General features: G+C 32.0%; 1 protein-coding gene across 1 annotated transcript in view; it reads left to right on the top strand.

The window, feature by feature from the left end:
- Window positions 1-10,523: 10,523 nt before the first annotated feature.
- Window positions 10,524-13,083, top strand: part of LOC120425687 (myb-like protein I) — a 34,667-nt gene continuing 32,107 nt past the window's right edge. Inside the window, exon 1 of the mRNA XM_039590270.2 lies at window positions 10,524-11,472. Within this exon, the coding sequence (XP_039446204.1) occupies window positions 10,881-11,472 (592 nt within the window). The 5' untranslated portion in view covers window positions 10,524-10,880. The remainder of the gene's footprint in view (window positions 11,473-13,083) is intronic.

The following is a 13,083-nucleotide window of genomic DNA, read 5'->3' on the forward strand; positions in this document are numbered from 1 at the left end:
TCTAAAATTCTAAAATTCTAAAATTCTAAAATTCTAAAATTCTAAAATTCTAAAATTCTAAAATTCTAAAATTTAAAATTCTAAAATTCTAAAATTCTAAAATTCTAAAATTCTAAAATTCTAAAATTCTAAAATTCTAAAATTCTAAAATTCTAAAATTCTAAAATTCTAAAATTCTAAAATTCTAAAATTCTAAAATTCTAAAATTCTAAAATTCTAAAATTCTAAAATTCTAAAATTCTAAAATTCTAAAATTCTAAAATTCTAAAATTCTAAAATTCTAAAATTCTAAAATTCTAAAATTCTAAAATTCTAAAATTCTAAAATTCTAAAATTCTAAAATTCTAAAATTCTAAAATTCTAAAATTCTAAAATTCTAAAATTCTAAAATTCTAAAATTCTAAAATTCTAAAATTCTAAAATTCTAAAATTCTAAAATTCTAAAATTCTAAAATTCTAAAATTCTAAAATTCTAAAATTCTAAAATTCTAAAATTCTAAAATTCTAAAATTCTAAAATTCTAAAATTCTAAAATTCTAAAATTCTAAAATTCTTAAATTCTTAAATTCTTAAATTCTTAAATTCTTAAATTCTTAAATTCTTAAATTCTTAAATTCTTAAATTCTTAAATTCTTAAATTCTTAAATTCTTAAATTCTTAAATTCTTAAATTCTTAAATTCTTAAATTCTGAAATTCTTAAATTCTTAAATTCTTAAATTCTTAAATTCTTAAATTCTTAAATTCTTAAATTCTTAAATTCTTAAATTATTAAATTCTTAAATTCTTAAATTCTTAAATTCTTAAATTCTTAAATTCTTAAATTCTTAAATTCTTAAATTCTTAAATTCTTAAATTCTTAAATTCTTAAATTCTTAAATTCTTAAATTCTTAAATTCTTAAATTCTTAAATTCTTAAATTCTTAAATTCTTAAATTCTTAAATTCTTAAATTCTTAAATTCTTAAATTCTGAAATTCTTAAATTCTTAAATTCTTAAATTCTTAAATTCTGAAATTCTGAAATTCTTAAATTCTTCAATTCTTCAATTCTTCAATTCTTCAATTCTTCAATTCTTCAATTCTTCAATTCTTCAATTCTTCAATTCTTCAATTCTTCAATTCTTCAATTCTTCAATTCTTCAATTCTTCAATTCTTCAATTCTTCAATTCTTCAATTCTTCAATTCTTCAATTCTTCAATTCTTCAATTCTTCAATTCTTCAATTCTTCAATTCTTCAATTCTTCAATTCTTCAATTCTTCAATTCTTCAATTCTTCAATTCTTCAATTCTTCAATTCTTCAATTCTTCAATTCTTCAATTCTTAAATTCATCAATTCTTCAATTCTTCAATTCTTCAATTCTTCAATTCTTCAATTCTTCAATTCTTCAATTCTTCAATTCTTAAATTCATCAATTCTTCAATTCTTCAATTCTTAAATTCTTAAAAAATAAATTTATTTACTTTTATTTTGAAATTTTCGATTTTTTTTTTTAATCGAATTATGATCACATTCCGAATTAGGTCTTGATTGAGCTATTCCATCAAAAACGCTTTTCAAAAGTTTTAAATAAACAAAAGGGTGTTGATATGCCGACATTTGGTGCTTGATTGAAATGTATGCAATTGTCCTATGTACGCAAGAAATAAGTTAGATACATCTTTGATTTTAACAATCCAACTTATCCTTTTTGTAATGTAAAAAAAGTACAACTCTAAAAAAGCAAAGTATCTACTTCCTGCTAACTGAACATTTACTTGCATTGTCAATGGGCTTGTTTTAAATGTTTGATTTAATCAGCTTGATTAATTATTGTTGTACCGCCTGTGTCAATTCTTCAATTCTTCAATTCTTCAATTCTTCAATTCTTCAATTCTTCAATTCTTCAATTCTTCAATTCTTCAATTCTTAAATTCTTCAATTCTTCAATTCTTCAATTCTTCAATTCTTCAATTCTTCAATTCTTCAATTCTTCAATTCTTCAATTCTTCAATTCTTCAATTCTTCAATTCTTCAATTCTTCAATTCTTCAATTCTTCAATTCTTCAATTCTTCAATTCTTCAATTCTTCAATTCTTCAATTCTTCAATTCTTCAATTCTTCAATTCTTCAATTCTTCAATTCTTCAATTCTTCAATTCTTCAATTCTTCAATTCTTAAATTCATCAATTCTTCAATTCTTCAATTCTTAAATTCTTAAAAAATAAATTTATTTACTTTTATTTTGAAATTTTCGATTTTTTTTTTTTAATCGAATTATGATCACATTCCGAATTAGGTCTTGATTGAGCTATTCCATCAAAAACGCTTTTCAAAAGTTTTAAATAAACAAAAGGGTGTTGATATGCCGACATTTGGTGCTTGATGGAAATGTATGCAATTGTCCTATGTACGCAAGAAATAAGTTAGATACATCTTGGATTTTAACAATCCAACTTATCCTTTTTGTAATGTAAAAAAAGTACAACTCTAAAAAAGCAAAGTATCTACTTCCTGCTAACTGAACATTTATTTGCATTGTCAATGGGCTTGTTTTAAATGTTTGATTTAATCAGCTTGATTAATTATTGTTGTACCGCCTGTGTCAATTCTTCAATTCTTCAATTCTTCAATTCTTCAAATCTTCAATTCTTCAATTCTTCAATTCTTCAATTTTTACGAGTTCATAACGTGCATGTTGCTGTTATAACCGAAACATTTTTAAAAACTGGCACTTATTTGAAAAGTGATCCAGATTATAAAGTTATAACCAATAACAGAATGAATCGAAATGGCGGTGGAGTTGCAATAGTTATCCACCGTAGTATGACTTATAGCACGTTACGTGACTTTAAGTTAAAAGTTATTGAAAGTTTGGGCATTGAACTTGAAACTTCTTTTGGGAAAATTATGATTGCAGCTGCATATTTGCCATTCCAATGCACTGGGGAAAATAAAAATTATTTCAAAGGGGATTTGAATAAACTTACTCGGCATAGATCTCGATTTTTTATCATCGGTGATTTTAATGCCAAACACCAATCTTGGAATAATTCAAAAGTAAATTCCAATGGTAAAGTTCTATTCAGAGATTGCACTTCTGGTCTTTATTCGGTTTTATATCCGAATGGGCCAACTTGCTTTTCTTCTGTTAGAAATCCATCAACAATTGATTTGGTTTTGACAAATCAAAGTCAGTATTGTGGTCCTTTAGTGACTCATGCTGATTTTGATTCTGATCACCTTCCAGTAACTTTTTCAATTTCTCATGAAGCAGTTACCAGACCCAATAGTTCTGTGTTTAATTACCACAAAGCTAATTGGGACAGGTATCAGCATCATATTGAGAATAATTTAAATCATGATTTTGTTTTAGAAACCAAAGCTGATATTGATTCAGCCTTGGAATCTTTAACTAATGCAATTTTGGATGCTAGGAATATTGCTATTCCTAAAGTCCAAGTCAAATTTGATTCTCCCATTATTGATGACGATCTTCAGCTTCTGATTCGTCTGAAAAATGTTCGCCGAAGACAGTATCAACGTTTTAAATAAACAAAAGGGTGTTGATATGCCGACATTTGGTGCTTGATGGAAATGTATGCAATTGTCCTATGTACGCAAGAAATAAGTTAGATACATCTTGGATTTAAACAATCCAACTTATCCTTTTTGTAATGTAAAAAAAGTACAACTCTAAAAAAGCAAAGTATCTACTTCCTGCTAACTGAACATTTATTTGCATTGTCAATGGGCTTGTTTTAAATGTTTGATTTAATCAGCTTAATTATTTATTGTTGTACCGCCTGTGTGGATCAAGCGATCCGCACACTGAACAACAGTGGAAATCCTTCAACGAGACCCTATGCCGCACTTATTGCATCTTAACTCATTTTAATAACTAACACCTTCTTTCCCTTAAATAGCCGTCCCTTAACCTTTGTTTTTACCTGTTTGGCTAAAGAACGCAAGACAAAATACCTCCGATAATAAAACAATTCTGAAACGATCTTTTTTCCACAATGCAATGGGCACGCACACGTGGTTTGTTTTCTTACTGTCACCCTCCTTCCAGTAAACATGCGGCCGCGCGCGCGTCGATCAAGTATGCTTTGCGCGATGCTCTGACAGGCGTCGGTTTGATTTATTAAGATACCATGTCTGGTTTTCTGGCTTCGATTTTTTTCACCAATAAAATTAAAATAGCGGCTTTAGGAAAAGAAATCGGGAAATGGTTATTTAGAGAGATTTGTAGAGGGGATCGAGGAGCATCGTTTTGATACATAAAACAAACCATTTACCTTCCATTTACGCAAAATAAATGCAAAAAACTAACAACACCAGGGCAAGAAAAAAATGTAAAGGCTCTGTAGGCAGACTTAAGTAAAGTTTAAAAAATTTCAAAAATCATTTTTTATCGTGAAATTTACTCAGCTTTCGAATGAAATCAGAAGCGAAGCTTTTCAAGATCACAATCATGAGATAAATCGATTTTAGTGTAGAAACTCCTCAAAACAGTAAATTCTACTTAACTCGGTTTAGGATGAGAATTCGACCATGCCGTAGAAGACTTTTTTTCATGTTTCGGGGTCCTCTAGGGGACCAGCAAGTATCCGCATCCATGAACCAAACACCCTGTATATATATATAATATATATATATATATATATATATATATATATATATATATATATATATATATATATATATATATATATATATATATATATATATATATATATATATATATATATATATATATATATATATATATATATATATATATATATATAAATATATATAGATTATTAAAACAATATTTAAATAAAAGTTTGATAAACTGTTAATTTCAATCTTCGCTTTTAACAAAATATATTTCAAAGAAGTTTGTAGGTTAGGCGGTATATTTTTTTAAATAATTGTTACATTATTCTAATTGCGATTGCAATTAAGAGGCAGTATTTGTAAATATTGCTCGGTTTGTTCTAGAGGTCGTATCGAGGTGCTCCGATTTGGATGAAACTTTCAGCGTTTGTTTGTCTATACATGAGATGAACTCATGCCAAATATGAGCCCTCTACGACAATGGGAAGTGGGGTAAAACGGGCATTGAAGTTTGAGGTCCAAAAAACCTAAAAAATCTTAAAATTGGTCTCTTGAAGCACTTCAAAATGAGCCATAGACATCCAGGATTGGTTTAACTTTTTCTCATAGCTTTTGCAAATTACAGTTAAAAATTTATTTTTTTAAAACCTTAATATCTTTTTGCAACAGCCTCCAACACTCATACTCCCATAGGTCAAAAGTTAAGGAATATCATGGACTATAAGCCTACGGTAATAACTTTTTGGCCAATCGCAGTTTTTCTCATAGTTTTTCGATTTTTCTATAACAAACTTTTTACAACGTTAGTTTTTGCCCTGTAGGCTCCTATAGCATTTTGTCATATTCGGAATCCTCGGAAAATTTCACGTTAGTTAGGAGTTAGTTAGTTAGTATTGGAGATGTAAATTTGATTGGAAAATAGTAGTTTATGCAACATGTTGCAAAAAGAGGATTTTTTCAGCACGAGTCGTACATTTATCCGACGAGGTTCACCGAGTTGGATAAATACGAAGAGTGCTGAAAAAAATCAAGTTTTGCAACGAGTTCCATACAACATTTTATGCAATTCCAAAAAACACACGCTGAGTGAAATTTTATGTCAAATTTTCATGTATTTTGTCAATAAATCGTTTAAATCAAAAAATGTTGAAAAGTGTTACTTTTCGAAACAAGTGCTGAAAAGTTCAACTTTTCAGCACCCATTTGAGTGCTGAAAAGCAGAACTTTTCAGCATTTATTTTGAAAAGTGTTGCTATTCGATTCTGTTATTTTTGGTACAGAAAAGTAGGCTATTTCGTCGTTCAAGAATGACAGGAAAAGTAAGCAGTTTCACGACGGAATTGCAAAAAATGCTAAATGCAACTTGATACAAAAAAATCATATTTTTTAGCTGCTGCCACTTTTTTTAATCATTACCTTTGAATAATGTACAAATATCTATTTAATTGCATTGAATACAGTTATTATATGGTATTTTTTAGTTTTTACAACTTCAAAAATAAAATTGGAATATTTATATTTTCATGAAAATTCGGTGATAAATTTGTGATTTTGATTGTTAGCAGATAAGTGTATATTTCCAATATAGAATGAATTCTGTCTAAAAGAATGAGAATAAGTTGTTCATTATTTAAAGTTGTTGCTTTGTTGGTTTATTTGTTTTCTTTTTGTTTCCTTGATGCAAAAATCCATCACAAATTTTGAAATTTTATTTCATTTTGAATTGTGTAGGCACATCAAATTAATCTAAACTTGTGTTCAAACTGCAATAAGAATCATCTGTTTCCTCGGCAATAAATCAGAAATAAAGCAATATATTCACCGCTAAATCTCTCCAAAGCCCCAAAAAGCCAGTCATTCCAAGCACCAGCCCACATCCAGTCAATAGAAGCCAAACCAAGCACTGGCCATAACAATATTAATAAAACAACATAACAAACATATTTGCAGATAACAAGCGAAATGATGCTGCCCCACTCCAGCATCCCGAAACCGTTTACGTTGGATACTTCCAGAGAAGTCGTTGGTGGCACGAAAAAGAGTATGAGAAAGCGAGAGAGAGAGCGCAAATAATATAATCGCACCGAGGAAAAGTTAAATGAGATTATGCAAAACCCTGTCTCGATTGGAAAATTCCTGTGATGCTTGAGACGACAGAGAGGAAAAAAAATCCGTAGGCAACCAAACAAAAACACTCCACCACCATCACAGCACGACAGCCACGAAGGAAAAAAGGATAAATTTTTATTGGAGAAATATATGGAAATATGCTTGGCTTCGACGTGTTTGTGTGCATCCCTTATATTGCCATCATTATCAGGTTTCCCACACACTCTCGTGAGGCTCCCCGAGAGCTCCTTATTTATTGGAGTCGACTGCGAAAAGGACTTTTTTTTTCTCGAGATTGCCTCTCAATTTGATCCTCTAAACACGTGCTCGGCTGATACATATGAATGGGGTGCGCGATTGTGTAAGTTGGAGAATAAAAATGAAATCCTTAAAACGATACGCGAGCGAAAACATAAGTGAGTAGGACGAACGATTGAGAGGAGGAGGAGGAAACGGAAAGGATGATGGCGAAGGGATTCGATGTGGAAGCTCCGCCCATTTTCGTCCTTTCGCTGGTGAGAGCGGGGAGAGGGAGAGAAGTCGCAACCGTTGACTCTCGCTCTTTGGCGGTGGTTGACCAGTTTCCTTTGGGATTTTCTCAGCAGGATTTACACTCTATACAGCAAAGGGGGTTGGGTATCGTAAGGATGTGATGATTGTGATGATCTTTTGATGATTTTATTTGGTCCTTAGTGAGGGAATATGTTTGCAACCGCAAAAGTGATTTATTCTGATTCAGTGATGCCAGCTGGATTTTTTTAATATTACATTATTTAGTAAAAACGGCGTTTAAAGTTTGTGACCATTACGTACTACATTGATGGCAGTTTTTTTTTTTAAATGTTTCCTTGGTCATGTGCCAGAGATTTTTTGTTCATTTTGGATAAATCTTAAGGTTATGTAAAAAGTCTTGAGATAGCTGGTAAATTCGAGAGGTTCTTGTACAGGCAGGTCACGATCAATATTTTTGTTACCTTTCAAAGAATTAAAAATAAATGAAAATTTTGGATACCTTACATGTTAAAATTTATGCCTTATTCTCTTAGACTATGGCTGAGACCAAGAATTGTTTAGGAAAAGCGTTGTTAAATCTATCATACAGATGTATCCAAAAGCCCTCTCTAATTGGTTGATATTTTTGGCAAACAAAAATTAATAACACACACAAAGTACAATTTACACAAACAAAACATTTGGTGGTTTCAAGCTATCGTTAGTTTTTTTTTGTACAGTCTAGACTGCTCGGGAAAATTTCACTTCGGATAATCGAATCTTCGGATAGTTGAATCGCGAATATATTTTTGTTGTTGTCCTGATAAGGGTCATTGAGCTAAAATATTACCCCAAAAATGATCTAAGATGAATTAGAAATTTTAAACTGAAGATGACATCCAAGGCACAGTGGGAAAAGAGCCTAAAAATTACCCCAACATGATTTCAGGTTCCAACGATCTCCGGTGGCCTCATCCGAAACTGAAGTGAGAAACAGCATAAACTAGTCGTGCGGCGTATCAAACTTCATGATTTTGAATGGTGAGTATTTTAAGGATGTATTTTTGCCTCCTTGACCGGTTCCCGGGTTCTCCGGTGGCCAAATCCGAAGATCAAGATCATGTTTTAAAAGATAAGGGTATAACTCATGTCCCCATCCAAGATCAAGAAGTTTGATGTCACATGACTGGTTTACACTGTTTCCTAATGCGGTTCCAGATGTGGCTACCGGATACCGGTTGAACCGATTCCGATGGGTCCTTTGGTATTTAATATTAATCTAGGATTGTTTTGCCTGACTATTCATGGTTGAAGAAAGCTTATCAGTTCACAATTGGATAAATCTGAAACTTTTTTCATAAATCCAGATCATGCGGTGGCCTGTACTCTGGACCGGTGGCGCAGTGCGTTTTTTATCAGATTATAGTTCCTGGTGCAAAAACGAAGCTTTTGGTGTAAAAATTTAATGGTTTGCGCAAAATCATGTTGCGGTAATTTTTTTGGCACTTTTTCCATTGTGCAAGGTGTTGAGAATATGAAAAATTGGATTTGCTAATGTAACAGGAATAATCCCCTCCAATTTGTCTAAAATTAGATGTTAAAAGGGAGAAGAGAAATACAAAAACATATCTGGAGATTTTTTAATTTAAATTTTCATGTTTGCTTTTTGAATATTTTTGAATAATCCTGACATTACTCCAAAACATTTTTGTTTTACTTCTGAAAAAACTCTGCTTATATTTTATCTTTGATTCATCAGAAACCTTTGAAAATCGGACTTCAGATAATGTAGGCTTCGGAAAATTTAGTCTGGACTGTATTCATTTGCACATTTAAAGCCCAACCTGCAACATTTTGATCCATAAAGTATCACAAAATACTTTATATTATGACAGTAATGCTACTACCCAGAGGTGGGCAAACAGCGAGCCGCTGAAAAGAGCGAACGAACTATGGTTTCCAAAAAAGGCGCAGTTCTTTCTGAAACTCCAGATAGAGGCTGCTAAAACCTATGGTTTGCAAGCGAATGTTCTGGGTTTTTTTTTTCAAAGAGGTAATAAAAAATCATTAAAAACATAAAAACCTTAGAAAAACATAAATGTAAAATAAAACTTTAAAGTAGCCCATTTATCAATATTAAAGATAAAAAAAAAACCAATGAGTCGTTCAAAAGAGCGCCTTTTTTTAATGAGCGAGTGAAAATGAGCGGCTCTCAAAAAGAGCGATTTTGCCCACCTCTCTACTAACAAAAATAAGCAAAAATCAATGAATTTATGAAAACAATATTTTCTCAAAAGTTTCATATCTTTTGCCAATCTGTGGTCCAACTATTTTTTTAGAGGGTTTCAAGTCCTCTGGTAAAAATTAAAAAAATGAACGTTTAGCAATGTATTTTAAATAGGTAACAATCAATCAATTTTACAATCTTTCTAATACTTTTTTTCAAATCAGCCTTAACATTTGAAATGGTCAAAAGAGTGTTTTGGAACATTTTTCAAAAACAATTATTGTATCGAAAAATTGTAAACATTTCCAAATGAATTTTAACTAACTTGTGCCAAAGCTCAAAAGATGACATTTTTATCATCTAAAAAACATATCTAAAAATGAGAAATTTCCTAATGATAAACCTTTATCATACCCGGGCAGACGGTAATAACAAAATTCATGCCATTTCAATAACAAATTCTGTTAAAATAACAAAAAGTGTTATGGATTCTTCTTGAAAAATTCATTTTTGCATAAGAGTTGAATAACAGTTTATGTTATCATAACAAAATTTGTTATTGGTCTGATATTGATTGAAAGCAAACACAACTTGGGAATAACATTTTTTGATATGGAAGAATAACTCCAAATGTTATTGGGATGATCGGATTAGTTGTTAAAATAACAAAAATTAATAACAAAGATTTGTTCGAAGAATAACTAAAAATGTTATAAGTCTGTTATTACAATAACATTCCAATAACAAAAAAATCATAACGGCGAATAACAAAACTTGTTATAAATAACATAAAATGTTATTGGCCTAGTATTTTCAAATATCAAAAAATGTTATTCCAAAGTTATTACCGTCTGCTCGGGTAGTCAGTAACACTGCCAATTCTCCGCGATAGATATGAATAAATCTAATCCTAAACCTAGAACTGCCTTTACCATCATCAGTGTGTACCAAAATCTGAGCAGCAAATCATCACCAGCATCATCATCATCGCCCCGTCCTCATCGGGAGGAGGGTTTGAGAGCTGTGTGCACCCCTCGCTCGGGGTTGTTGCGCTGCGAACAAGCAAGGGTGCCAAACCATGCCGCACACAAACGCGCCGTACGATTCTGCCCAAACAGGTCAGAAGCTGTTTATCCTTGCACACTGCGTCGTCGTCGTCGTCATCGTGTATGTGCTGCCATCGAATCCTCCCTGTTTTGGGAAGGATTTTTCCTCGACCGGCTGCTCGACTTTCGACCCTTGCCAGTAGGACGAATGCAACCAGTGTGAGACCAGCGATCCCCGGGACTAGAACGAACCTAATTTCTATGCTGGCAATAGAGTGCGATTTTTTTTACGGGGAAAACATTTATGATTATCGTTCTTAGATTTCGATTGAAAGTGCGATAGTTAATCTGAGTCGGGGTGTGTGGTCCGTAATGGTTACGAGTGTTTGTCGAGATATTAAGTTCTAGTGTGCGTAGTTCAGGATGTCCACCGCGTTCATGGTCGACAGCATCCTGCAGGAGAAGGACGTGGTGGTGGTAAACCGTGGTCACCGACGTCGCAGCTCGCTCAGCAGGGTCAGTGCCGGCGGAGATTCTTCCGTGGCTTCGGTATCCGGATCGGAAGACAGTGAGTTCGAGGAACACGTCAAAGATTCGGGCAGTTTGTGTGATTCACCAAAAAGTTTCAACAGTTGTCTTAATGTGAACAATTCGTCCTTTTCGGACGATGAGCTTGGTCCGGCGACGGTTCTGAGGTCCTACAATGGCCACACCGGTTCGGAACGGGACGAAAACGGAATGCTGGATTACTGCTGTGGCAAGTGTGGTCACTACCAGTCGGAACCGAACCCGGCGGTGCACAGGGTGCGGGAGACGGAAAAGGACCATGGTGGCGGAAGGAACTGCTCCCCGGGGGAAAGTGGTGACTGTTACGAGTTCCGGTGTGAAAAGTGTGGTTATAGTGAATTTATTGCTTCGAAGCAGACTATCCTGAAGGAGGTGGCCAAACCGGTGCTCAAGTTCAGTGTGTCGGCCATTCTCGGTGATAGGAAAGAGTGTGTGAAAGTTAGGAACGGTAAGTTGGGGTTCATCTGTGAAAATTAATTCTGATTAGTGAAACCATTGATAAAATTATAAATTTAACTGTTATTTGAAAAACAAATAAACTATTTTACTACAAATTATTTAAATCTTGTCAAACTTCTAGTCACAATCAGTGATGAAAAATAATTTATTTCTTTTGTTTTCATTGTTTAATCATTTTATTAATCAATTAATATTTCATATGTTCGTAACCAAGTAAATCTCTAATATCTCTTGATAAATTTTGAATTCTAGGCGAGCTAATAGGATTAAATTATTTCTTAAATTATTCATAAATGTAAATAATTTAACACAAAGATAATGCTTATTTTTATTACCACAATATACGACCAAAACTAGTTTCAGATGGATTTTTAATTCAATTGTTAAAAAATTAGAAATTAGCTTCGCTGCCTTTCACAGTTCGTTTCCAGCGGACAGTAGTTGATCCATGGTTAAATAATAATAAATTTTGTCTAGTCTGGGTTTGAAGCTTAGATGCGACCATTTATTATAATAATTCATTTTGACCGTCATTATTGTTTACAATGTAGTATTGTTTTTTAGAGATTGTTTTGAAATGTTTTTATTTTTAACACTAAAACTCAATTTATATCTAGATCTGGTTTATTTGAGAGTTATTGAAGTTTAGTTAATAATTCAGTTCTTTTTAACAAATCCGACCTTAAATTGCCTTGCAACACGGAGAAAAAAGAGTTTTGAAAATTGTGAACAAGTGTTCATGAAAATGGGCACCACGAAAAAAGTGTTCAAATTACATGGTGAGTTTTCGGGGTTCCCAAATTCGTGATCGCTTGTTTGCGATTTTGGGAACTCTATTTTCTCCGTGAAAGAACGAATACTATAGATTTTTTCAAGTGTTTTTGTTATTTGCGATTTGGGAACTCTATTTTCTCCATGAAAGAACGAATACTATAGATTTTTTCAAGTGTTTTTGTAATTTGATTTTATTTTCGAAATTTTAATGATACTTTGATAGTCATGTTTGATAAATTGTTCTCTTTCTTTTTTAAATGGATACAAATGAAGTTTATTTGTAAAGTAATTTTTTTCACCATGTTTTTTCATGTCTGGTAGAGAATTATGTATTTTTTAAATGGTCCAATAATTTTTTTTTTGTCTTTTTGGGTGCTTTCGAATACTCCTGACTTAAGACGATTTCAAAAACATCCAAAACGTAAAAAAAAGTCTTTTTATTATTACCTTTGTTCTTAATGCTATTTAGAATTGTCCTTTGGGAGCTGGTTTGTTATAAAATAATTTCCAATTAAAAACATTATTTAAACCATCTCAGTTATTGATGCCTTCCACACAAAGTTTCAAAGCTTCCAGTTTGTATTCAATTGCGCCAAGCAAAAAAAAAATCTAATAAAAACAAACTTTGTAAAAGTAGTAACCCAATATTTCCGCTAGAGGTCAAAATGTTGAGGTTATGTGCAAATCAACGCTTTCTGTATCTGTTTAAATCTTGTTTGAGTAAAACTTTTTTATTTGGGACTTCTTTGATTCTGAGTTGATATGTATAGATGAAGATAGGTCTACAGGTGAATTTTTAAAGAAGTGTATTTTGCGAGTGATTTTA

This window comes from Culex pipiens, chromosome 3 (genome assembly GCF_016801865.2).
Source record: "Culex pipiens pallens isolate TS chromosome 3, TS_CPP_V2, whole genome shotgun sequence".
NCBI lineage: Eukaryota > Metazoa > Arthropoda > Insecta > Diptera > Culicidae > Culex > Culex pipiens.